The sequence below is a fragment of the Mchenga conophoros genome, linkage group LG9 (genome assembly GCF_057382185.1).
Source record: "Mchenga conophoros isolate Kocher_MC1m ecotype Shallow Benthic linkage group LG9, M_conophoros_male_GT1.1, whole genome shotgun sequence".
Lineage (NCBI taxonomy): Eukaryota > Metazoa > Chordata > Actinopteri > Cichliformes > Cichlidae > Mchenga > Mchenga conophoros.
The window spans coordinates 32,062,021-32,088,902 of NC_140534.1; the positions used below are offsets into that span (position 1 = coordinate 32,062,021).

Consider the following 26,882-nt stretch of genomic DNA (forward strand, 5'->3'; position numbering starts at 1 on the left):
TGCGGTCAGCTTTAATATATTTGGTGTCTTTGTGTCACAGAACCCGTATTAGCCGTCTGAAAAATTGATTTTGTGACTGTTTTACTACATGGGGCCCACTCAGTGCCAGAACTTAGTCAATTCAAACTAGAAATAAGATGCAAATACAGAACCCACTGCTAATGCCATTCCAACTTTTTAGCTCATGTTTTCCTCATGTTGTACCCACTAAGAACTTGAAAAATGGGGCCTAGGTGGGTTTCAGTGTACTTTGCCCAGTTGGGGTCCATTTAGTTCCCAGATTTTACCTATATAACACCGAGATGGGCTTATAAAATGGGGCCATTATGGAACCCGCGGACAATCCCACTTAAAACCCACTTTTTAGCCTATGTGGTACTCACATGGTACCCACAAAACAACTTGAAAGGTGGGGCCTGGGTGGGTTTCTTTGTACTTTGCCCAGTTGGGGTCCATTTAGTTCCCAGATTATACCAATATAACACCGAGATGGGCTTACAAAATGGGGCCATTATGGAACCCGCGGACAATCCCACTTAAAACCCACTTTTTAGCCTATGTGGTACTCACATGGTACCCACAAAACAACTTGAAAGGTGGGGCCCGGGTGGGTTTCTGTGTACTTTGCCTAGTTGGGGCCCATTTAGTTCCCAGATTTTACCAATATAACACCGAGATGGGCTTATAAAATGGGGCCATTACGGAACCCGCGGACAATCCCACTTAAAACCCACTTTTTAGCCTATGTGGTGCCCACATGGTACCCACAAAAAACTTGAAAGATGGGGCCTAGGTGGGTTTCTGTGTACTTTGCCCAGTTGGGGTCCATCTAGTTCCCAGATTTTACCAATATAATACCGAGATGGGCTTACAAAATGGGGCCATTATGGAACCCGCGGACAATCCCACTTAAAACCCACTTTTTAGCCTATGTGGTGCCCACATGGTACCCACAAAAACTTGAAAGATGGGGCCTAGGTGGGTTTCTGTGTACTTTGCCCAGTTGGGGTCCATCTAGTTCCCAGATTTTACCAATATAATACCGAGATGGGCTTATTAAATGGGGCCATTATGGAACCCGCGGACAATCCCACTTAAAACCCACTTTTTAGCCTATGTGGTGCCCACATGGTACCCACAAAAAACTTGAAAGATGGGGCCCAGGTGGGTTTCTGTGTACTTTGCCCAGTTGGGGCACATTTAGTTCCCAGATTTTACCAATATAATACCGAGATGGGCTTATAAAATGGGGCCATTATGGAACCTGCGGACAATCCCACTTAAAACCCACTTTTTAGCCTATGTGGTGCCTACATGGTACCCACAAAAACTTGAAAGATGGGGCCTAGGTGGGTTTCTGTGTACTTTTCCCAGTTGGGGCCCATTTAGTTCCCAGATTTTCCTAACATAACACCTATATGGGCATTTAATATGGGGCCATTACGGAACCCGCGGACAATCCTATATGGGGCCCATTTTTCAGCCCATTTCCAAACCATATGGGCCCCACATATAAATGTTGGCTGGGTTCTTTGAAGCTCTCAAATGGGTTGAATGGCGGCTGTTTTCCACCATCATCGCAGAGCATTCCTCCAGCAGGTCCAACGCCTGATTCAACAAAACCCGCGACTCCGGCAGCTGTGCTCCGAAGCAGTTTGCTAATGTGATGCTAACTAGCTAATGTGATGCTAACTAGCTAAAGAATCCTAACAGGTACTTAAAAAACAAAGGGGACGAAGGAGGAGGAGGAGAAGTGGAGACAGCGACCTGACTGACTGGTTCATCTGAGGCTCTCAGTGGTTCCCTGTCTCAGCGAGATTCACAACACTTCTTGCAACAAACTCCCGTAACCATGGTTACAGGAGGACGCTCTGTTTGTGGCAGTCATTATCACAGTATGACTCACAAAGAGACGTTAATAAATATTAATTCATGCAATTTAAACACATTTTTTATTTTACTAATGAGGTGTATAATGGTTTAATATGGCACGACACCCTCGCTGATGTTGATGCCTAGGAATCTGAAGCAGCTGACTCTCCACCTCTGCTACTGCTGCTCTCCTGTAACCCACGATGAGCTCCTTGGTTTTGTTGATGTTAAGCACCAGGTTGTTGTCACGGCACCGTGATGTCACGCCCCTCACCTCTGTCCTGCATGACGTCTCATCTCCATCAGAAATGCATTCAATGAGAAGATTAGACTTTATTGATCGACGGCAGGAAAATTTGTGTGTTACCTCAGCTCAGGTAGAGATAGCAGAAGAAAATCCAAAAATCCAAATAAAATATAAACAACTACAAAATAAATAAGATAATACACTATATACAACAGTAGCATACACAGTATGTGACTATGGATAGAGTGTTGTGGAAATGCAAGAAATACATTTAATTATTCTTACATTACTATTACTATTTAAGCAATAGATATCTAAAAGTATCTATAAGTATAGACATGTACTTGCACACACATCTACACACTAAATATACACATGTATACATATACATACACATATACCTGCACACCAGGTAAATGTCCAGTGACTCATGACAGCGTGATTGAGGAGTTATAGAGTCTAACTGCTGTTGGGATCAATGATCTGTGAAAGCGCTCCTTCCTGCAGTGAGGCTGTTTTGGTCTCTGACAAGGATCTGCTCAGCTCACAGACTCATGCAGAGGATGATGTGGGTTGTTCGTGATGGATGTCAGCTTTACTAGCATTTTTAGCACACGATCAAAGTTTCTGTGGATGCTTGAAAAATCTTGAAGAACGTTGAATTCACTGAAGGTTTTAAAAATAATGCTGTAATCAGTTTCGTTACAGTTGCAGTGTTGTCTTCTGCTACTGTAGGCCACAGCAGCAGCAGACGACAACACAGGTTGAGTAAGTGGGAGTGGGTGTTTTCAGACACAGAAGAACAACTTTAGATTAATCAAATAAAAATGTATTCAGTCAGCTTTCCAAATGTGAATGTTTCAGTTGTCTGTGAGTAGGAACTCAACTCTAATAAACTATAAGTTTATTTAACTATAAAAATAGTATGCTTGTTTGCAAAACGTGATGTGCTTCTGCATCTTCACAGAGTTTCTCTCAGTTTGTGGTCGAGAGTCCTCCAAATGTAAGCATCGAACCAGAGCTAGAATTTGGCTGCTTAATCTTTATTTCACTTCCTGGATGCTGTTTCTGTTTTCCATCAGGGTCGTTCTCATGCTTTCTATTCTGATGTAAAGTAACTGGAGGAAAGCAGCTCCCCAGAACAACGATTTGTCTCCAGACATTGGCCACCTCCACCATAGCAGATAACCAGGAGTGCTCCAAGGATCAGGAAACACTGGGGACTTGAAAAAAATGCAAAAATTATTTCAGATTAAAGTTAATATAAAACGTCAAACACTGTGTGCTTCCTAGTCAGTGAGATTTAAATTTGATCCCTCTTTGTTTATTGTATGTTGTATGTTTATTATTAAATAAACATGCACAATTAGAAAGAGAAAGACAGAAGAAGAAATTAAGCTCCCCTTTTTCCCCAGAGGAGATCAGAAGTCAGCCAGAGCCATACGAGTCTGCAATTAGCTGGGAGCGAGAGCTTGAGCCCTGGAGGTCTGACTGAAAGAGAAACCGCATCGGTTTAACAGACAAATTAAGAGTCTGACCTCTTAACAGTGGACAGGGTGGTGGAGATGTTCTGAGGGTGAGGCGGTCCTGTGTGGTCTGAGCTCTCCACTGCAAACCTCGGACAGGAACAGAAACTGCAAGACAGACATAAACACTTCTTTTACACACACTTTGATGGCCTAACCTCTGTGTTTTTTACATTCATGTGTTTACGTGTGATGTACATGACTATTGTGCATCTGGCTCAGTGTTTGATATTGTAAAGCAAAGTCAATAACAGCAAAAATTTAATATTTTACTTTTTATTTCTGTCGCCCTCCTGCATCAATCCCAGAATCACCCACACCCTTTACCACATTTGCTTACTTTAGAGACTCCAGACACCAGGAAGTGGGAGAAATTTCTCTTATAATAAGATACGGTAATCTTTCTGACAATAGGTGAGATTGCTTTTAAATATGGAAACGGGGATAGTCACAAGAAGTTTGAGAGGCACAACTCAGACAGAAGAGCAGACAGAGAAAAGCCATGTGGATAGGAGCTACTCTCCCGAGCTAAGGTTAGCCACAGAGGGCATGGATGCAGACGAGCCCAGCCTCCTGAACATCCCGAAAGAGCTTCGTGACTTTAGGAAACACAACAACAAACAATATGCACATATTAGACGAGGGTTAAGAAGAGTTGATGCTAGAATGGAAGAAGCAGAGGGGCGATTCGACGAGACTGAGACGGTGCTACAGTTGTTTATTTTATTCATAAACTTCACTATTTCATTAATTATTTCAAGGTTTCTTTGCATCTTCATCTGTAGCAGCGGTCTCCAACCTTTTTTGCGCCACGGACCGGTTTATGCCCGACAATATTTTCACGGACCGGCCTTTAAGGTGTCACGGATAAATACAACAAAATAAAACTAGTACCGGTACCGAAAAAAAGAAGATTTATTCATAACACATGTGAAAAGACCCAGGAAAACCGAGTTAACGACCAAAACGATAACAAAATAACGCTGAAAACCGATAAAAACCTTGAAAACCATACATTTCACACCTGAGACTCTACTCTCGCGGCCCGGTACCAAACGACTCACGGACCGGTACTGGTCCGAGGCCCGGGGGTTGGGGACCGCTGATCTGTAGCACTTACACATCGGTGTATGTTCCTTGTGTTTGCTTACATTAAAATACCAGCACTAATGACCAGAGCATACAAATGCAGCTTTTCATATTTGACAATATATTTTGAAAGCACAAGACAAATCACAAACAGTTTTCAATGTAGGTTTGGTTTTTTATTTTGTTTTATTTTTCAGTTCTTGATTTGATGGTGATGTGATGCTATATTACATGTTTTTAAGATTCAGCTGAATTTAATATTTGTAATATAGCATCGAATCACAACCGTCTCCTCAAGTTGCTTTATACTGTAAGATAGAGACCCTACAGTAGCAGCAAGAAAACCCCAAATATTAATAATCCCTTATGAGCAAGCACTTGGCGACAGTGGGGAGGAAAAACTACCTGTAACAGGCAGAAACCTCCGGCAGAACCAGGCTCAGAAGGGACGGCCATCTGCCTCGGCCGGTGGGGGGTGATGGTAACGATAATACGAGGAGACACGATGAAGAATATTTCTCAGTCTAATTAAAGTCGAATGAAATAGTTTTAAAATAAAATATACCTCAGATGTTAACTCTGAGGCCAGACTGCTTTAAGATTTTAAAAGAGGTATTTGAAAAAAATCAAGATGACAATTTAGTCATCAGTACTGCCTTTAAAGCAGCAGCTGAACGGCTTCTTCAAAGCTTTTAACACTGCTGAAAAAAACCTGGCAAGTTTGGATTTCTTTGGAGGATTCACGAAGCCACCGAGATTCATTGCTATGTGCATCAGAATAGTGTCGTCAAAAGATGAATCTTCTGATATCATTACATTGAAGAACTTGTCTGCAGATCCAAACTCCTCGATAAGGCCTTTAGCTGTGGCCTTGACTAATTTATTCATGTTATTATTAAGAATTTTTAGGTATTCGGTGCATCTATCTTCAGAAAGTACCAAATCTGTCAGATGGTTGACAACTAAGTCTATTTTTCCTCGATCCAGAAGATTTCTGGCATTTTTGTGCAATTTGTGTTTTATTCTCATGACCAGAGAAACGCTAAATTGATTTGAAATTAGCCAATCATCAGGTGACACTGATGTTTCTGACAGTTCTTCCTCTGGGTTTTCAGAGGCTGCTGGCTGACTTTGACCCTCTGTGGGTCCAGAGTGAGACACTAATGCCTGATCACCAATATTCATTGCTAGGTGCTTCAGAATAGTGTCGTCAAAAGATGAATCTTCTGACAACATTACATTGAAGAACTTGTCTGCAGATCCAAACTCCTTGATAAGACCTTCAGCTGTGGCCTTGACTAATTCAACCCTGTTCATTTTAAGAATTTCCAGGGATTCGGTGCATCTCATTTCAGAAAGTACCAAATCTGTCAGATGGTTGATAACTAACTCTAATTTTTCTGGGTCCAGAAGATTTCTGGTATTTTTTTGCAAATTTTGTGCGATTCTTGTGGCTAGAAGAGTACTAAATTGATTGGCAATGAGCTTAGCATGAATTGACACTGATGTTTCTGACAGTTCTTCCTCTGGGTTTTCAGAGGTTGCTGGCTGACTTTGACCCTCTGTGGGTTCAGAGTGAGACACTAATGCCTGATCACCAATATTCATTGCTAGGTGCTTCAGAATAGTGTCGTCAAAAGATGAATCTTCTGACAACATTACATCGAAGAGCTTGTCTGCAGATCCAAACTCCTTGATAAGACCTTCAGCTGTGGCCTTGACTAATTCAACCCTGTTCATTTTAAGAATTTCCAGGTTTTCTGTGCATCTCACTTCAGAAAGTACCAAATCTATCAGATGGTTGATAGCCAAGTCTAATTTTTTTGGATCCAGAAGATTTCTGGTATTTTTTTGCAAATTTTGTGCGATTCTTGTGGCTAGAAGAGTACTAAATTGATTGGCAATGAGCTTAGCGTGAATTGACACTGATGTTTCTGACAGCTCTTCCTCTGGGTTTTCAGAGGCTGCTGGCTGACTTTGACCCTCTGTGGGGTCAGTGTCAGAGACTGATGCCTGATCACTGCTTGTATTTGAAACCAGGTCCGGGTCTTCTGCACTCACACAAACTGGCTGATTGGTGAGATCAGTAACTGGACTTGACTGTGATGTAAACAGTCTGTCGCTTGTTTCACCAGCATCTGCTCCAATCATAACTTCTTCCTTTGATGGGGTCAGCACTCTTACTATATCTTCCACGGCACCAGAAATTTTGTCATTTATAATAGTTTGGGTTAAAGTTTCATTCTCCAACCAGAAAAGAAGGTTTTGTAAGAACCTTTCCACTGAATCTTCTACGAGCACATATGGCACCTCAGGAGCAGAGGGTACATTACAGTTACCCTGTGAAGTCTTAGAGAAGTCAGACTCTGAGAGACTTTTACCCATTTGCATCGTGGGGGCTGGATATGTTGACTCGACATGGTCGTACACATTTTCTGTCAACTCCCTTGAAAACATCTCCTTACTTGTCAGGTCAAGGTTTCCTGCCTGGGTTAATTTACTAAACAGCCTATTCATAAGTGGCATAAATTGACTGAAGTTGAGCGGAGAAGAACTTTTAACTGTGGTTTCTAAGGTTGGTGATTTTCTGGGAACTTCTGAGGGATTTATGTGTTCGCTTTTCCTGGAGTCAGCTCTTTCACTCTCAGGGGAGGTTGCCTGTTGTCTCTGAAAGGTCAAAAATCCTTTGCTTTTCTTCAAATGATCTTTCAGCTCACTGTTCATTTTTTGAAATTCTATTTTAGCAAACCTGAAGAAGTGTTGTTTTACTTCATCTGGTTTTATAATTAGGGCGCATGATGCAAAAAAGTCTTTCACCTTTTTGATCACCAGGTCCACGTCAAAAGCAGGCTTGGGTGAGCTACACTTCTCACTTAATGTGATATCTTCTGCATCAGGATACTGAATGTTTGCAATTAACACATTTACAATGTCAACTGCAGCTTTATCTGCATGATCTTCATCATGTAAATAATTCAGATTGTTGAGGATTGTTTCAACATCACTTTGAGCTTTCTCCTCAGCTTCTGCAAACTCATCACTTTCTTTTTCCTCCACAGGTTGCAGTTCTATGTGACAGTCCTGGTCATCTTTACTTATCTCTCTGTCTGTACTCCACCTCATGAGAGCCATACTTATTTCTTTAATTGTTCCCATCTCAGAGAGCTTGGATTCAAGACTCTCATCACTTGAACTAAAGGAAGTGGGTAAAGCCCCCCTCATGCACAGGCCGCTCAGCTTACCTTTATATTTCTTCAGACATGAGAAAGCATGAGAAACCATGCATCTGAGGTTTTTTATGTTTGTTATTTTTCTGGTGACATAAATAGAATCCGGGTTTTCTGGGACTAGAACCCAACCCGAGTTGACTTTATTTGAGATCTCCTCCTCAATCATCTGTGTCAGCGCCACAGCGCTTTCACACTCCTCATGGGTGACATGAAGAGCAGCAGCAAAGCTGGTTGAGAGAGAGTCTCCCAATACGGGGCTTATTTTTGTCACGGCTATCCTAAGGTATGTCTGGGATGATGCATCATTTAATTGGTCCTGACCTCCTAGAAGTAACGTTTTTATGGTGCTTGCACTAACTGACTGAATGACATCAGTAATCATATCAGCCAGTGCTACTTGGACATCAGAGTCCCAGATCCCATTTTCTATCAAGCGCCACTGTAATCCAGAGAGCCTATCGAAACACCCGCTGATAGCAGGTGAAAAAGGCTCTGAATTAATGCGGGTAGGGGTTCTAACACTGGATACAGACATTGTCAATGACCTAATTTCGCTACAATTACTTTGGAAATCCGTTTTCAGAAAGCTTTCAGAAAGGGAAGATCGCGGTCTGTACATTTAACGCACGACAACTACAATGCAAAATGCAAGATTCAGGTCCCGCTGTTTCACCCCTATTTATAGACTCGAGTGGAGGTCACGTGCTGCAAGATCAAAGGCACGTACTGTGACATCAAAGCAGAAAGGAACTGAGCTGTGTGACGTCATGCCGCGAGCGTTCACCTACATGCACGTGCACACGTGAGCGATCACTAATAAATCACAGACGCATCAACGTCGGTGTTGTCAAACTTTCAATCATACCTGCAGCCAGTTTGAAGCTCTCAAATGGGTTGAATGGCGGCTGTTTTCCACCATCATCGCAGAGCATTCCTCCAGCAGGTCCAACGCCTGATTCAACAAAACCCGCGACTCCGGCAGCTGTGCTCCGAAGCAGTTTGCTAATGTGATGCTAACTAGCTAAAGAATCCTAACAGGTACTTGAAAAACAAAGGGGACGAAGGAGGAGGAGGAGAAGTGGAGACAGCGACCTGACTGACTGGTTCATCTGAGGCTCTCAGTGGTTCCCTGTCTCAGCGAGATTCACAACACTTCTTGCAACAAACTCCCGTAACCATGGTTACAGGAGGACGCTCTGTTTGTGGCAGTCATTATCACAGTATGACTCACAAAGAGACGTTAATAAATATTAATTCATGCAATTTAAACACATTTTTTATTTTACTAATGAGGTGTATAATGGTTTAATATGGCACGACACCCTCGCTGATGTTGATGCCTAGGAATCTGAAGCAGCTGACTCTCCACCTCTGCTACTGCTGCTCTCCTGTAACCCACGATGAGCTCCTTGGTTTTGTTGATGTTAAGCACCAGGTTGTTGTCACGGCACCGTGATGTCACGCCCCTCACCTCTGTCCTGCATGACGTCTCATCTCCATCAGAAATGCATTCAATGAGAAGATTAGACTTTATTGATCGACGGCAGGAAAATTTGTGTGTTACCTCAGCTCAGGTAGAGATAGCAGAAGAAAATCCAAAAATCCAAATAAAATATAAACAACTACAAAATAAATAAGATAATACACTATATACAACAGTAGCATACACAGTATGTGACTATGGATAGAGTGTTGTGGAAATGCAAGAAATACATTTAATTATTCTTACATTACTATTACTATTTAAGCAATAGATATCTAAAAGTATCTATAAGTATAGACATGTACTTGCACACACATCTACACACTAAATATACACATGTATACATATACATACACATATACCTGCACACCAGGTAAATGTCCAGTGACTCATGACAGCGTGATTGAGGAGTTATAGAGTCTAACTGCTGTTGGGATCAATGATCTGTGAAAGCGCTCCTTCCTGCAGTGAGGCTGTTTTGGTCTCTGACAAGGATCTGCTCAGCTCACAGACTCATGCAGAGGATGATGTGGGTTGTTCGTGATGGATGTCAGCTTTACTAGCATTTTTAGCACACGATCAAAGTTTCTGTGGATGCTTGAAAAATCTTGAAGAACGTTGAATTCACTGAAGGTTTTAAAAATAATGCTGTAATCAGTTTCGTTACAGTTGCAGTGTTGTCTTCTGCTACTGTAGGCCACAGCAGCAGCAGACGACAACACAGGTTGAGTAAGTGGGAGTGGGTGTTTTCAGACACAGAAGAACAACTTTAGATTAATCAAATAAAAATGTATTCAGTCAGCTTTCCAAATGTGAATGTTTCAGTTGTCTGTGAGTAGGAACTCAACTCTAATAAACTATAAGTTTAGTTAACTATAAAAATAGTATGCTTGTTTGCAAAACGTGATGTGCTTCTGCATCTTCACAGAGTTTCTCTCAGTTTGTGGTCGAGAGTCCTCCAAATGTAAGCATCGAACCAGAGCTAGAATTTGGCTGCTTAATCTTTATTTCACTTCCTGGATGCTGTTTCTGTTTTCCATCAGGGTCGTTCTCATGCTTTCTATTCTGATGTAAAGTAACTGGAGGAAAGCAGCTCCCCAGAACAACGATTTGTCTCCAGACATTGGCCACCTCCACCATAGCAGATAACCAGGAGTGCTCCAAGGATCAGGAAACACTGGGGACTTGAAAAAAATGCAAAAATTATTTCAGATTAAAGTTAATATAAAACGTCAAACACTGTGTGCTTCCTAGTCAGTGAGATTTAAATTTGATCCCTCTTTGTTTATTGTATGTTGTATGTTTATTATTAAACATACTTCACCAATGTACGGTGCAGTTAAATGACATCAGTCAAGTACAAAACCACATATCAGACAAGCAAACCATTGAATCAACACGAATCACTTAATAATGGAAAAATAAAGGTGTGTTTGGTGTCACAGGTGATTGGAAGTCAGAGATGAGTCTGACAAAGAAGCAGAAAAACATCTCAATGAGCCATAACTAGAGGTGCATGTAACTACAGGTGCATGTATATCAAATCTTACATTGTAATGTTAAAACCAAAACCTTTTCCTAACACAGAATTTATTTTAAGTGGTAGTGCTAGTCTTTTAAGCAGAAGCATATTAAAAGCAGTCATACCAAATACTGACTTTCAAGCTTTTTAAAATTGTATAAGCTTTGTTTTTAGTATTTATACTATATTGCATGCATGTTCCCATGTTATAATAAATCAATTTTAGGTTCCTCTTGTTCCGTAACTCACAGCTTTTGTCACTACAGGAGCAAAGGGGTGTAACCCAGCTGATACCTCGGTGCTCTGATGACACCAACAGAAGTCACTCAGCCCCCGTAAACAGAGATAAACCACACAGTTTATCCCTGTGGAAAGAAAATTACCACCATGAAGCAGCCAAAAAGACGACAACAAAGTTACAGTGGGGACAGACCCTTTAGCTGTGATCAGTGTGGGAAGTCTTTTAATCAAATTAGTCACTTAAAAACACATCAGCTCATCCATGCTGGAGTTAGACCACTCAGCTGTGGCGAGTGTGGAAAGTCTCAGACTGTGACAAGCGAATCCCCTACACGACCACATAGTTCGCTCTTTCTAACAGTTCTTTATCTGGTTGCTCGTTCGTACAATACTCGGTTGCTTTTCAGCTGCAACCCCACTCACAACAACAACCTCAGGTCCCGACACGTCTTATGCAGGGGAGGCGTGATGAACTGATGGAGCTGCAGTCTGTCAGCCTCCCCTGTAGCTGCGCCACAAACCAGTCCCCGCTGCACAGACCCTATCTGGGAAACTGGTTCCAGAGCCTGAGCATTGTGTTGAAGCAGTATCTCTGATTCTGTTCTGATGTCCCGATTGTAATCAAACTGCAACGAAAAGCATTAAACCGTCTGTCAGCTGAGTTGTTGTGGCATGAATGTTCATCATGAATTGTTGAAAAATTGTAGCAACAAAGTCTTTTAAGTATTTTTGTAATGGCTGAACGCAGTTTTTGCACAATTGGAAAAGAGTGGGAGATGTAACAAAGGTGAATCTTTATTTAGGCTGTTGTCTGACTGCAGAATTACAAAGTCCAAGTGCAGAATGATAAAGTTCATGAGATTAAAAAGCAAATTAATTCCACTGTCCTTCATAAACAGAAGACACCACCATTTAAACACAGAAAGCCAACAAAACAGGTGAAGATGATCAATGACAATGAGAGAGGAGAGGGACGTAAAACTAAACATGAAATGTTTCTGACAGTTGACCGCCAAAATAAAATGGGACATATCCGGTGTGAATATCGAACTCAACAGGGAAACAGACACAGGGATAAACCCCACGGAATAAAGACTCCAAACATGCTCAAGAACAAAAGAAGAGTATTAAACGATACCGTAAACACCTAACAAAGAGTTCAACATTGTAAAACTCAAGGTCAGTCCCAGAGGACCCGTCCCAGCTGGTCACATTGTACAAATGTTTGGACAAATTTACTTGTAATCAGAAGGTTTTTCAGACCTGATTGCGTTTTTCTTCCCTAGTGCTCTTTTGAAATCTCTCTGATGATTTTTAATTTGAGATCAGATAACTCAGGCTTTCTGCTCCCTACTCCTCAGGCTGACTCTCTTCTAGGCTCTCCTGACTGTTCCCTTTACATGCTGATGATGTGTCTTGTAAATCTGGATCCCATTCCAGCAGGACGCTCCTCTTCTTCAGACAGTACCTCAGCTGCTCTCTCTCCTGACAGTCAGCTGTCCACCTCTGCATGGCCAGTCGAGCCAGCGCCGGCATTTGAGGCAGAGCTCGGAGCAGAGCGGGCAGCCAGGCTGAGCACGGAGCAGAGGTTGAAGGTCGCAAACTGACATCCACGTCTTCCAGAGAGCCCAGACCTCCTGCTGCAAACAGACTGCACCAACCGTTGTCTCCCACCAAGCTGTTGTAGGACAGATCCAGTGCACGGAGTGAGGAGAGACAGCCCCGTCTGCACACGGCAGCTGCACAGAGGAAGAGGACCCATTGATAACTGATCACTTTATGCCTGTTCACTTGACTGTTTTGTTCACAATGTTTCTGATGGAGACAAAAATAACACCGAATAGTTTCATTGTTGTGTTTTATACGACAGCTACAGATGCTGGCAGCATGAAATAAATGAAAGAAATATCAATTTCCTTCAGGCTTTACTTGTCTTAATATACATTTATGTAGCCTAATGATCCACTACAGACCAAAAAAGAAAAAGTATAATGTCATTGTGTGTTAGTTACCCAGATGTTGCATGTCATCAGTGGTGAGCTCGCAGCTGCAAAGACGGAGCTCGCTGACGACTGATGGCTGCAGAGCATCCAGCAGGAGCGCCAAGTGACCGCCAACCACTTTACACCAGGAAATATCCACCGTACGCAGATAGGACACCCCCAGGGCTGATGCATAAACACAAAGTTTTCACCATTTCAGGCTAGAGGGTGGAAGAGGTATTCGGGGAGAATGACTTGAAGGAAAACTTCTACAACTAAACAAGTGTGTGTGTGTGTGTGTGTGTGTGTGTGTGTGTGTGTGTGTGTGTGTGTGTGTGTGTGTGTGTTACCCAGAGCAGTGAAGGACTCGTTGCTCAGGTAGCAGCTGTTGAATGGCAGCCGCCTCATTTGTGTCACAGGGAGGGCGGAGACCAGCGAGTGGACCACACCTCCCACTTCCTTATTGGATGACACATCAAGCTCCGTCAGTGCAGTGAGAGAGGGCAGCACCTGGACTGAAAAACAACGAGTCACATGACTGCTGCAGCGTGCATGCGATTAGTGTCCAGCGTGTGAGATTCGTAGCAACTCACTCAGAGCCTCTAGATCATCTCGCGTGAGGCAACACAGGTGGAGGTCGAGTCTCTCCAGGTGTGTGACGTGAGCCAGGTGAAAGGTGAGGCGGCTCAGTCCACCAGCTAGAAGTTTGTTACAGGACAGGTCCAGCTCTCCCACAGAGGGGAGGCAACGGAGTGAACCACCTGCAGGACAACCAGAGGTGTGTTTTTTTTAATTTACCCCTCCGAGACTCTTATAGGACATAAAACAAAAGTAGCAATAAAAAGGAAAAATTCAGAGATCTTTGTACCGAGAGCATCAAGGCTGTCAGGCGTTAGACCGCAGGCCTGCAGTCGAAGCGTGGTGAGGGAGGTGGCGTGAGAGAGAGAGCTGACCAATTCCCTGAAGCCACCAGTGTCCACTTCCTGTGTGAGCTGAGCATTACAAGAGACGTCCAGCACACAGAGTCTGGGCAGAGCAGCCACCATTCCTCCTGAGAGATTTATGAACAGGAAAACCTCATCCATACAAATGTATCAACGAAGAGACAGCAAAAAAACAGACAAGAACATAATAAAACACCAACTGACAGCCCTGTTAAAATGGATCCAAACTGCTGCTCCTTATGTTCTCTTCTATAATATAACTATACTATACATCTAACTAATAATGAGGTCGGTGCAGGCAAACTAATCTTCAGCCCGCTTTAGACACTCAGATTCAGTCTTTTTACCCTTGAGTCTTTATCATCTCACAGAGAGAGGATATTCCTTATATGGTCATCGTTACCTCATAAAGTAAACAGAGTTCAGATAAATTAGCTAAAGCTATCCTCTCAAGACAGAATTTTTTTCTGTGAGTTAGTTTGAAATTTCTCTGTGAGCCAGTAAATCAAGATGAATGATCAAAGCTGTAAAACTGAGGGCTTATGCGCAGTGGATGAACTGTAGGGGTGAAGCACAGCCCAATATAAGATAAAGTAGGATTATTTTGAATATAAATCATGAAAAGCTACTCTATTCTATTCTACTTGAGGAATAAAACTATGGAGCTCAAGATGTGCTCCATAGATTTGAAGTTACTACCCAGCACTGTAGCATCGGCCGCAGTGAGCTGACAGGCCACCAGGTGGAGCTCCCTCAGTGATGGGTGAAGGTTCCCCAGCAGGCCTTGCAGACCACCGCCCCCAACGCCGCTGTTCCAGGACAAATCAAGAACTTCCAGAGCAGGGATGTAGCTGAGAGCTTCACCTGCACAAAACACGGAAAAATCCAACGACATGTGATCAGACAAAAGTTTTTCTGTCAAGACAAGAGTGTGAACCATTCAGCAAAGCCTCATGGGAGCTGTAGTGAGGAAGGAAATCAAGCAAAAATAACTTGATTGCATAAAGAGATTGTTCTGTTATAGCTATAAATAAGAATAAATAAAGCAGAGTGTCTGCACTGAAGATCCCACCAAGAGCAACGACGTCTTCGCCATTTAGCCTGCAGCTGCAGAGCCTCAGCGTCCTGACCTCGCTCACGTGTTGCAGATGAGACGTCAGAGCCGTCAGGGATCCACCGATCAACTCGTTCCAGGAGATGTCCATCTCTTCCACCTGGGGGAGGAACTGCAGCAACGTTGCTGAGAAGAAACGGCAAGAAAAACATCTGTCTGCCTTTCTGCCAGCTGACGCCTTACAATGAAGTCACATTACTTTATTCAGACTTAATTTCAGATGCTCCGCCTCTTGAAATGAAGCTGCATCATTGTGTTTGTGCCTTTGGGCGTATTTTTAATGCAGTTATCTGACAGATACCATGTCTGTCTTGTGTGACAGGTATGTGCGTTTTTGTACCAAGCTCCAGGAGGTCTGTAGCCGTCAGATCACAGTGAGCCAAACTGAGGCTCCTGCTGTCGGCTTTCTTCCCGAGTCTCTTCAAGAAAACACACACTCGACCCCAGCCGACGTCCCGCTCACTCTCTGCTGACGCTGCAAAGCCTGAAACACACGATACACACCCACAGGGCTTAGCATGTCACTGTAAACTGATTTTCCACAGTAAACTGTATTTTCTTGAGCTCTGTATTTTGTTTCTGAACCTCTGATTTTATCCACCTTTTTAAAAAAAAATAAAGCAACCTCTTTACGCTTTCCTCTCTAAAAACTAGGACATGTTTGAAATACTAGGATTTTTCTTTCTTTCTCTCTTTTAAATGATCTTTTAAGTCACTTTCTCTTAAAAAGACTGCAGTACTGTGAATACAGAATGCTCTACCTTTTGACCTACAGCTGCCCCAGACTCCTGGGGCCCTCAGTGTAACCTTGAACTAAACACCCATTAAAAAAAATCTAAGTTAAAATCTCGTGCTGCTTTGAACAGTACAAACCTGAGTTCGGTCCTCTGTCCTCTTTCATCTCCGATTCTCCGTCCTCGGGGATCCCCGGCCGGTCCGAAGTCCACGACAGGAAGCGTCCTAACGGCTTCCTGTCTGAGGCTGTGCGCTTCCTGCGGATCTGACTCATGATCACATCAAGTGGGGAACCTTTCCACCTGCTGCCACTGCCGTCCCGCCCCCGCTGACCATCTAATCAATGATAGGAGGAGAGAAAAGTTTAGTCTCGTCAAAAGTCACAGTTTGACATCTGAGATTATTTAAGGGATGAGCGATGGATGGAGTTAGCTATAAATCCTGTGGTGTATGGACTGGTTCAAGCTACATACCTGTCCCTATAAAAACACTGAACTGCCTCTTCAGATACCAAATTAAATTACCAATTAAAAACAAAGAGAAATCATCATCATTACAGTGGTTTTGATTCATATGTGCATATTTACAGGTTTATTAAATTATAATCAATGTGAAAATATCTATTTATGACTTGCAGGGACAGAAGGTAGAGACTTATTCTGTTCTTCCTTATTTTCTGTCACATGTATCCTGTTCCTGTGCTAAACCTGCTGATAAAGAGGTCGGTGTGTGTAAAGTAACACCTGAGGGCCAAAAGTTCACACTGATCCAAAAACACTCAGTTTTGCACAGTTTTTTCAACTCTCTCTCTGTATGATGTAATAAAGAGGAGATATGCAGATACAGAAGCTTCACCCATTTCCAGCTTACGAGCAGGAGCCAATCAGAAGTAAGCTGACTTGAAGGGGGAGGGGTTTAATTGGTTTTGTTATAGATAGGCAATGAACTGATGCGGTTCACCAAAGCCCAGTAAAGGCTAAAGAAGGGTTATTTTGAGCTGCCAGTCATGCCAACTACTCTAGTATAGTGGAATAAAAAATTGTGCTGGAAGCAGAATTGGTCCAACTTAAAGAAGAAGTAAGAACAAGTAAAAACAGGGATACTGAAATATGCAGCGTGGTGCAGGTGTGCAAGTGTTTGAATGCACTACCCGCGTATATGAGCCTATATGAGGTTTCAGTTGCTGTCTTATTTGCTCCTTTAGGAGTCCCCACAGAGGATCTGGATATCCGCTGGTTTTACTTTAGATATGTAAGTTTAATTTGATGCTGAATTTTTTTGTAGTAGAGCTGAAGGATTATGACTTTGACTTAGTACAGAATCTACCACTGCTACTTGTTTCTATACTAAAACAGTTAATCGATACAAAAACTGCAGACACTTTTCATGCAGTGCGTGTGTAGTGGAGCACAGAGCTCACTATTTAAAAGAACACATGAATGAATATCTTTATTTTCATTGTCGCTTGAACAGCTAATTTAAAACAAACATGCTGCCTCCAACTCGTAATCCTGGGAAAGCACCTGGTTAACATAGTGTTGAAACAAGGTGTTACTATACTGCTTAGAAAAAGGCCGCAAATGGCCTGAAATGGTCAGAGTACTGAGATTAAACATTAACCTGTTGGTAATTAGCTATACCTTCCTGTATTACAAGTCCTGTTAAACTAGTCAATGCTTAAAACTTTAGCATATAAAAATAACCCTGCAGTGAAATTAGAGCCATGAAAAACCTTTATTTTCAAGCTAGTTTAGGTTTTTGAATCAGCAGCAATAAAAGATGGATTCAGAGGAAGAATTATAAGCTTTCAGGATAAAAATCAGGGTTTGTAGTTTAATTGTTGATGTACTGAACAGCAGAAGTCCTCTTACCTGCAGACTCCATAATCTGAAGACAAAACACAAACAAACTATTGAAGATATATAGATATATATCGGGTGTGTTTTTATGAGTCAGTCGCGACTCGCTGACGGTCAGTTTGGAGAAAAACATAACAAGAAAAAACAAACAAACAAACGACTCTCCCTAAACTCTGCACCGAGTCTGAATCACCCCCGCAGGATCCATAAAGTCCAAGAATTCGGCGTTTTCCTCAATCACTCCTTCTACTCCTCTCTGAGCGGAGACGGAGAGACTGCCACCTGCGTGACGTCACGTCCCGTGCTCGTCAGGTGGATCAACCCGGAAGCGCGACACCACCTTCAGTAAATTGTTGCCATAGAAGCCATTAAAATGCAAATATTTATACACGGTTATAAGACCGTGGAGGTCAGTTTGAGAATATTTTGAAAATAAAACATACAATACAAAAATATAAACATTTAAAATTTTAAAAGGGAGTTTGTTCAAGTTCAAAAACTACTTCAAAAGCTACTGAAAATAAATCCATACTGGGTCATAGAGGTGTATGTTAATATATTCGTATATGCTGATATCCATCTTTTGCTATGTGGTCACATTAAAAAAAAGTTGTCGTTTAGAAGAATTATTAAAGCCGAATTAACCATAAACAGATTTTTTTTTGATCTGCAACACGACGTGTGCAGAAAAGTATCACTGAACTACTGCTAACCTTAAACAAAAAAAAAATCTTTAAAACGTAAAGATTCTTAGGCGAGGTCTGAGCGTCCCATGATGCATTGCCTCAATACGGCATTGCACATCGCCTCCTAATTATTTAAAAGTAATTCATCATTGTATGGAATATACTACTGTTAGGTTTTAAAGGGTAATTTAAGCAATTCTAACGATCTGTAGCATCTGCACTGAGGCGGGAGGTCGAACCGTTCAGAACTCGCTTGACAATGATTAAGATTTTAGGATTTCTATACAGTTGAACAAATCCCCGCAATTCATCAGTGCGATTAATGGTTCAAAGCATTAAGAAACTGTTCATATTTAATTCTGCATAGTTTGTATGGCTTTTAAACTTACTCCCACACGTTTTTCAACGCTTTTTGACCTCGGGGGTATTTTCAACCCCTGACGGCAATTTCAAAGGGCAAAATGACGTTTTATTTTTAAATTTAATTCGGACCTCTAACAGCCATTCACACAATGAATGGACCAGTGTCTACTTTTAATAGTTTGTTGTTGTTTTTTTAAATTTGTAAGCTCTCTGGGACGACACAAAGTTTTTAATTTTATTATCACATAAAACAAAGAAAAGGGGGACAATCAAAAATCTTTAAAAAGAAAAAAAAAAAAAAGCATTTTTTTAAATTACAATTTGGACAAAATTAAAACTTATCCACTAAGTAATTTCATCTCTGAGTTTCCCTGTAACAGCAAGAATGATGCTCAAAGACGACCTGGTTCCTTCCAAATTGATTTTATTCCACCTGTAATCTGAGGTTAGTACAGATCATCTCCAAACTGGTTTCTGGAGTTTTGTTACGACAGTCTGAAGCGCCTCCTCCCTTCCTGGGTCCTCCTTCATCTCCAGCAGGAAGCAGAAGTTCAGAGCACGACTTTTGCATGTCGCTGCAGAGGAAGAGGAGCAGAGCGAGGAAGCGTCTTCAAACCGCCGATATGTCCGTGTTCACTTCCCCTCCCTCCTCCGTGTGGGGAACAAATAAAAATAAAAAAAAACAAAAAAGAAGAGAAGAGTGTGATGGCCATGCGTTTGCTAGTCTCAGTCGTCGTCCACTGTGGGTGTGATGGTCACGCCTCTCCTGATTTGTCCCCAACCAATCAGACTGCAAGGAAGACAGAGAGAGAGAGTTACACATCAGGAGGCGTGTTCTGACACTGCAGCCAGAAACATCTGTGCAAACACCACACACATCTCCGCCCTCACTCTTACCGCCAGTGTTTCTCCACACGTCTGCTCAGAGCGATCTTCTCTCCGACCTCTGTGCACACCGGGTTAGTCAGCACGATTTTGGCCAGATCAGCTTTGACCGCACTGACACGGCCGCCTGTCGACAGCGAGCCGATGTTTACCATCAGCACCTCGTTCTTGGACAGTTTCTGAACCTGCAGGTCAGGAAGACAGTCAGGCTGTTAATACCAAAGTCTGAGAAGCTCACACATCTTTCCTCCCTTTCCCACAAGGCATTGCTCACCTTAGCAGCCTTCTTGTCTCCCTCTGTGCGGACTCCAAGCAGCCTCCTGAGCAGGAAATAGGAGATCTCGAGCTCAGTGAAGATCTCCGGGAGCGCTCCGACGGCGCCTAGCACCTGACCGACCATACGATCTGCTCGGCACAGCGTCGGGTCGATCTTAGTACCCACACCTGCACAAAACACATAGTTTACTCATGACTTCTCCACCATTTGGCTTGGTGCTGTAGTGACCAACTCACAAACATGATGAAGGGGATGGTGGTAAGTTTTGGGAGGACCAGGTCAAAGCTTAACACCGTTTCCATGCGGGGAGAGTAAGTGAAGGCGGTGAGGAGCTACAAATACCTGGGTGTTCACCTGGACTGGTGATGTAGCACCAAGGCTGTTTACAGTTTAGAACAGATGTAACTCTACTTCCTGAGGAAACATTTCTTTTAAAAAAATACAGCAGTTTTTGTTGCGGCCATCTTTTGGCGCAGCATCACAGCCGGTGACACCAGGAAGCCAAACAGGACAGTTTGGCTCTGAAATCTCCGTTACAACCCAAAACAGCTCGAGAGGGTTTATCAGCAGGAGGCTCCTTTGACCCTCTGGTAGTAAGAACAGATGCAGGACCGCCGTTTCTTAAATTCAGTTTTTTATATTTGTTATCTTGTATCTTGTAGTATTGCAGCTTGCATGTGTGTGTACTCTGGCTTTTATTTATAAAAGCTGTTGTGTGTTTTTAATAATCTGTATTTGCAGTACTGCAGTCTTTTTAAGAGGTTTAATAAAATAAACAGACCTAACTAACCAACACCAAAGATAGGAAATCAACCCATCTACCCACCAACCAAGACAACCCAAACCCAACTAATACTACCTCTAATAACCAACCGACTAAAACTCAACCCAACTCTAACCCTCCAAACCCAAAAGAAAACCAAGCAATTTACAACCAACCAAAACAACCTAGTAGGGCCGGGCCATATCATACCGTTCACGGTGATACCGGTGTAATGTTCATTAGAAAATGAAATATTGCGATAGAATGTGGGTAAAATGCGCATGCGCAGTGCCTTTGTTTACATACGCACATGGCGGCAACGCAGAATGAGAAGAGCGAAAGCGGCTCATTGAATGAAACATGAACCAGAACTGGTTTGTAAAAATGCTGCAGCTTCAGTGGTGTGGAACTGGTTTAGCTTTCGTCCGTCAGATACACAACAAAGCACTATTTATGGTAGCGCATGCTAGCGGGCCGTCGTTATTACCGTGTTGTTTGGAATATACGGCGCACTTAAAATCAATCCTTTGATTTTTCTGAAAGTCGACAGAGCCCCTTATAATCCCGTGTGCCTTATGTATGAACTCTGGTTGTGTTTACTGACCTCGAAACGATTTTATGTGCACGGCGCTCGGAAATCTGTCACATGTTTCAGTACGACTTTGCTGAGCTACGAAGCCGCACCGCTTGATGGGTTGTTACGGCTGTCGTAGGCGGAGCCTCGCGGAGTGATACGTACTGTGCTTCACCATAATATTACCGTATTGTGTGTATAAGCTCTTTTTAAGTTTTGTGGATATTATACATGGTTATGCTGAGGATATGTCGGCCAGTTTCCACTGGAAATGCCTTTTGGTTAAATTGTCAGCAAAGAATTTGCACTGTTACAGTTTTATATAACTTTAATGCACATAAAACAGCTGCTTGTTTAAGTGAAAATACACTGATGGTTTTTTTCCCACTAATAAAGTTGTGGAGTTGTAAAGTATTTTGTCTCGTGTCAATTATATCGTCAATTATATCGTTATCGCAAAATTTCAAATGTATATCGTGATGAATATTTATGGTCATATCGCCCTGCTCTACAACCTAACCTTTACCAAACCAATAAAAACAACCATCCAATCAACAAGCCTACCTCCTAACCAACCAATTAAAACAAACCAACCACCACAAACTCTACCAGTACCATCTAAAAACCAACCAATTAAAATACAACAAAAAGAAAAAACCTCAACCTACATATCTGCCTACCAAAAAACCCCCAATGAAAACAAACCCAACCTACCACCTATAGCCTACACCAGCATTCCTGTCAAGTAAAAAGAAGCCAGAGATTAAACTCGACTCTTTCGCTGTTTTCTCACATATGTAATCTTTTGATTGTCTGAAACATGCATCTCTCACTAGGATCACCAGCTTCTCTCTTTACAGCATAAAACTGCATTTACAGTGCAGTCAGGTAACACGAGAGCACAGAGTGCCTCTTACCGATGAGGCCTCCGGGAGCAGCGTACTGCAGATCGTTGTGCTCGGCGAACAGAGAGACGATCTTTGAGAAGATGGGTTTGCACATCAGCTTTCCCTCCTGGTCTTTGGACACAATACCTGGCCGCACCTCGATCTCCTGACCCACCTGGACACGCAGAGAAAGGCAGAGCAGAGTAAGGCGTTTGTGACTTCACACTGCTTCAAATCACCAATAATGTACTGATAAATACACTCTTACCTTGAGTACACCCTTAAGGATACTTCCTCCGGCCACACCTCCTTTCAGGTCGTCGACCTCACAGCCGGGTTTGTTCACATCAAAGGATCGAATGACTGAAACACAAAACACAGAACATTAAAACAAAACTCGAAACACTTACATAAAAGAATCAATGTTTGTGTTTTTACTCGTCTTACCAATGAGTCTGGGCTCGGATGTGAAATCTCTGACGGGCACGGGGATCATTTTGACGATGTACTCACAAACCACCTCGATGTTGTACTTCAGCTGGGCTGAGATGGGAATGATGGGAGCGCCCTCGGCCACTGTGCCTGCAGGAGGAACATTAAAAGCATTTTCACTTCAGAGTTCATCTAATTGTGTTTTTGCTGCAGAACGCTGCGTGGCATGGGAGTTTCAAAAGGGGCAACGAGCAGCAACGGAAAGAAAACCCTCAAACACATACAAAAAATAAATAAATCCTTCATTTGCTCTTTAAAACCTTAAATGGAAGTGAAACTTAACTTAAAAAATATATATCTTTGACATATATGTACAACAGAACTAACGCAGGGTTTGGACAGTGTAAATTCTGTAAACCCTGCTTAAATAAAGTGTTTAAAGCTCCAGTGGGTCGTATCATTTTAACTTTTTAATTATTCTATCATAAAAACCACACATGCATGCATGTTATATTAAAGGTTGCAGTGTTTCCTGGTGCTTTAAGTGACATTTCCTTTCCAGAAGTTAAAGTCTGGGAAACAACGGTGGTAAAATACGAAGGCTAAGTTGAGTAAAACTGCTAAACCGTCACACCTGAAATTCTAGAAATGGGCTACAAAATCTTTAAAGGGCTGACTCACCCTGCACGAAGGCCAGGATCTGCTCATACTGCTCTTTAGCCTGGCTCTCCTTCACCAGGTCAATCTTGTTCTGCAGGATGAGGATGTGCTTCAGCTTCATGATTTCAATGGCGGCCAGATGCTCTGATGTCTGGGGCTGGGGACACGACTCATTCCCAGCTGGCAGTTGAAGAGGACACAAAAACACAACGAGACAATTTTAATGTTTGGAGTCAGAGATGAGCACGATGCTGACTTTCTAATGTCATTAATCCTGGTAAAAGCATGGTCTGTTATATCCACCTCCTCTTTATCTGAACAGGGATAAGTTACCTGATTAGCGCCACTACAAAGCCAATTAAGGGGAAATGTGACAGTGCAATAAAGACGAAACACTCTTTCATAACACATCAGCTTAATCAAAGTTTTCAGAGACCCACCAATCAGCAGGAGAGCTGCGTCCATAACGGCTGCTCCGTTCAACATAGTTGCCATCAAAATGTCGTGACCGGGACAGTCCACGAACGACACATGTCTGTGAGGAAGAAGACAGCCAACAGTCACCTTCATTTTCCCTCATTTACTTTATTTCTATTGTGCTCAAACATTCAATTTCTTCTCCAGAACAGAAAAGATCCCGAAAACATTTAGTTCACCATCAAAAAGTTGTTTTTTTGTTTGAGGATTCAGAGGTTCAGCCTCTGCATTAATGATAAAATGCTTTGCCTGTTCAGGTCTTACCTGACCAGTTTGAAGTTGCCCTTGGTGCCAGTGATGTCTGTGGGAAACTCGTCTGGAGTGCTGCTGCCACATGACCTGTAGCACTCTGGCCGGGGACAGCTGGGATCATCCAGCTTGTAGACCTACGACGTGTGGAAGAGAAGCAAAAACGTGAACTCCTCATCAGCATCTGTAAACCAGCGTTCATTCAGGAGGGGGCAGAGCTACGTTTGAGATATTCAGCACACACAGCAGCTGCAGTCGGCAGTTTTTATTGTGTTTAGCGCTCAGTTTCACTTGACTACAAATACGATCTTTGTTTTGACTTCTTCTCTGTGACTCAAGCTCAAAGCTAAAAGGAACAACAACAGCACAACCAACAGTTCTTCCATATGTTCTACGCCGCCCCCTGGTGTCAACATGTAGAGAAACCCTTGGAAACCAAAATCAGCAAAATTATAAAGCAGAAAATTTCATCAGGGTGTCATTTGTTTACGCATATTTAGCATTTATACTATTTACACCTAGATGTTTTCCAAATAAGCAAACTAACACTCCATGATTGAGCTGATCATTGATCAGGTTTAAGCATTACTCACACAGACCTAGATATCAGCTGGCAACCCCCCACCAACCAGTGGTCAATAAGGAAAATAAAGTTATTCCTCACTATAAACCACCAAATTTGAGCACTTACTGGAGGACTGCAGACCAGAATGTAGTCCTATGTGACGGGGGCTTTTCTCACCCACCAAAGGCTCGTTTTAAGGCATGAAAACCGTGACATGTAGAAGGAGGTCTGCAGATTTCAATCCTACCAGTCCGCAGAGTTTAATCAGCAATATTTGGACCCCATCATACCCGTTGTTTCAGCAGGTCATGCACCTCTCGCTGTGGGTATCCTGGGATATTAAGTTATACTCCAATTCCAACTTAAACCCTTAAACTCTGAACCAACAAAAAGGCCTCTGAATGAGCCAGAAGTTCGATTTCATACAGAATCTCATCATTTTAACTGAGTAAAACAAAGCAGTTCTTTCAAAGATGGTGTTAGACTTTGAGATAAATGGCTTTAATCACTCCCAACCTGGAGAAACTGGAACCCACAATCAGCATTCTTACAGGCTTTCTCTTATCACAGACATTTTATGCAAATGCACCGTTCCCTGTGGAAACAATTTGGATTGACAATAAAGTTAAATGTGTTTGTATTTGTCGCCTGTAGACGGGGAAGTTCACGTTTGAAAGAGTAAATCCTGAACATACAAACTTCCACTGCTCTTTAATCTCAAACACTCAGGTCCAAAAATAACACAAACATCTGAGAAAATACACTCCCTCACCTTAGCATTGGCATATCCAAGCTTGATGGTGATGTTCCTCTCCAGCTCATTCTTGAACCTGACGGTGTGCACGCCAGAAATAGCTTTCACTACTGTGGACTTTCCGTGGGCCACATGACCGATGGTGCCTAAGAGAGAAGAAGGCGGAGGTCAAAACGTCTATCAAACTCTACAGAGACATCGAATCCGATCAGCTGTCTCCCATACCGATATTGATGGTGGCCTGTCTGCTGATGATCTCCGGAGAGAGAGGTGTCAAGGTCGACACGTCCTGACAAAGAGAACAATTCAGATTAATGACTCGTCATGCCAGGACCCACTGCATCAGAGCGAGCGGCGTGCTTAATCCCAAAGAATAACGAGCAGCTCACAGGCGGAAACAAAACCACCCGGGATGGTTCTCATAAAGCAACACAGAACAGCAACAATCCCTCAAGTACTCTACTTTACCAACATTATAACAGAAATCACTGGGAATTTTATTGTAGGAGTGTCTAAAGAAGCAACGTTTCAGGTGATGACTGTGTCTGGTAACAAAAGAGTTTGATGGCGACTACAATGTGTGAAGAGCATAAAACAGGACTATTTTAATGGACCAGGCCCTGATCACAGTTAAACAATAAGGTTTTGTTTCCCTTGTAGGACACATGCAGCACTACACGCAGTGTTTTGTTCTCATCTCGGTAAGTCACAACTAACGAGAACTTATGTTGAACAAAGACTAATGTTATTTAGTATAAACACACGAAAACACGCTGAAAGTCGTATCTTTGACCCACATCTTTTGGTACCAATTTCCATTTATATAAGAGGTGAGAATATGAGCTATAACAATGTAAATCCAATGAGTTAGAATGAAAGCTTTACAAGCTTCAGCTTTTTACAGCTTGGACTAACAAGAAGGATGTAAGCTTATAAAGGTGTTTTTATGCCGAACTAAACATTAAGAACCATTTTCTAGATTCTAGCAAAGATGGAGCTAACTCCGTGGAGCTAACTAAAATTAAACCGGGATAAACAGGCTTCAATAACGCTGATAACTATGAATATCAAGTAAGTCTTTCAACGTGTGAATCGTGTTAAATGTGGCTGAAATAACGCTGTATTTCGGGCTGGAAGTGCAACGGGTCTGAGCTTTCCGCCCAGCCTGGGCCCTTGCGTCATGTGCCGGGTGGCGCAGCACCGGTATCCGTTACTATTCTCCCGGCCTTCTGTGACCGTTTTACCGAATCAACGGGCCACCGACAGCCGCCAACGTAAAACCACACTGCTGTAAGCACGATATACATACACTTACCAGAGTACTGAGGTCCTGTTTGGCCAAGTGAGGCTGACCGAGCGTTGTGCCTGACTCGTCGCCCGCCATCTTGAAAGAAAAGGGAATGAATAAGGAGGCCCGGCCGAATGCCTGATCTATCGATTAAACCTGCACTCCTCTTCGCCTAAAAT

The 26,882-nt window shown here is 42.5% G+C and overlaps 2 protein-coding genes and 1 long non-coding RNA gene across 3 annotated transcripts; all 3 read right to left on the minus strand.

The window, feature by feature from the left end:
* Positions 1-2,185: 2,185 nt before the first annotated feature.
* On the minus strand, positions 2,186-9,159 carry LOC146567632 (uncharacterized). Its single transcript, XR_014893963.1, has 3 exons — positions 8,830-9,159; positions 3,658-3,753; positions 2,186-3,342 (listed from the first exon to the last, which is right to left on the minus strand). It is a non-coding gene; the product is annotated as an uncharacterized LOC146567632 (long non-coding RNA).
* A 2,832-nt stretch (positions 9,160-11,991) lies between these two features.
* Positions 11,992-18,173, minus strand: lrrc31 (leucine rich repeat containing 31). The gene is made up of 10 exons (XM_085287611.1): positions 17,856-18,173; positions 16,123-16,320; positions 15,590-15,733; positions 15,208-15,375; positions 14,835-14,999; positions 14,060-14,242; positions 13,785-13,952; positions 13,542-13,706; positions 13,222-13,377; positions 11,992-12,948 (listed from the first exon to the last, which is right to left on the minus strand). Exons 1-10 carry the CDS (start codon positions 17,974-17,976, stop codon positions 12,560-12,562), a joined length of 1,857 nt encoding a protein of 618 aa, XP_085143737.1. The 5' UTR covers positions 17,977-18,173; the 3' UTR covers positions 11,992-12,559.
* Positions 18,174-19,299: 1,126 nt separating this feature from the next.
* Positions 19,300-26,882, minus strand: eif2s3 (eukaryotic translation initiation factor 2, subunit 3 gamma). The gene is made up of 12 exons (XM_085287630.1): positions 26,731-26,882; positions 25,641-25,704; positions 25,434-25,561; positions 24,112-24,233; positions 23,811-23,905; positions 23,392-23,550; positions 22,726-22,860; positions 22,547-22,641; positions 22,309-22,453; positions 20,052-20,221; positions 19,790-19,962; positions 19,300-19,682 (listed from the first exon to the last, which is right to left on the minus strand). The coding sequence occupies exons 1-12, from the start codon at positions 26,797-26,799 to the stop codon at positions 19,619-19,621; spliced, it is 1,419 nt and encodes a 472-aa protein (XP_085143756.1). The 5' UTR covers positions 26,800-26,882; the 3' UTR covers positions 19,300-19,618.

Coding starts and splice junctions, on each gene's coding strand:
- lrrc31 (XM_085287611.1), bottom strand. CDS start 17,976: ATGTTTTTCTCCAAACTGACCGTCAGCGAGTCGCGACTGACTCATAAA. Junction 15,376..15,589: donor TACAGACCTCCTGGAGCTTG/GTACAAAAACGC, acceptor GTTTCTTCTCAG/CAACGTTGCTGCAGTTCCTC. Junction 15,000..15,207: donor CGAAGACGTCGTTGCTCTTG/GTGGGATCTTCA, acceptor TGTTTTGTGCAG/GTGAAGCTCTCAGCTACATC.
- eif2s3 (XM_085287630.1), bottom strand. CDS start 26,799: ATGGCGGGCGACGAGTCAGGCACAACGCTCGGTCAGCCTCACTTGGCC. Junction 20,222..22,308: donor TGCTCCCGGAGGCCTCATCG/GTAAGAGGCACT, acceptor TGTTTTGTGCAG/GTGTGGGTACTAAGATCGAC. Junction 19,683..19,789: donor CGTGTGGAGAAACACTGGCG/GTAAGAGTGAGG, acceptor TCTTCCTTGCAG/TCTGATTGGTTGGGGACAAA.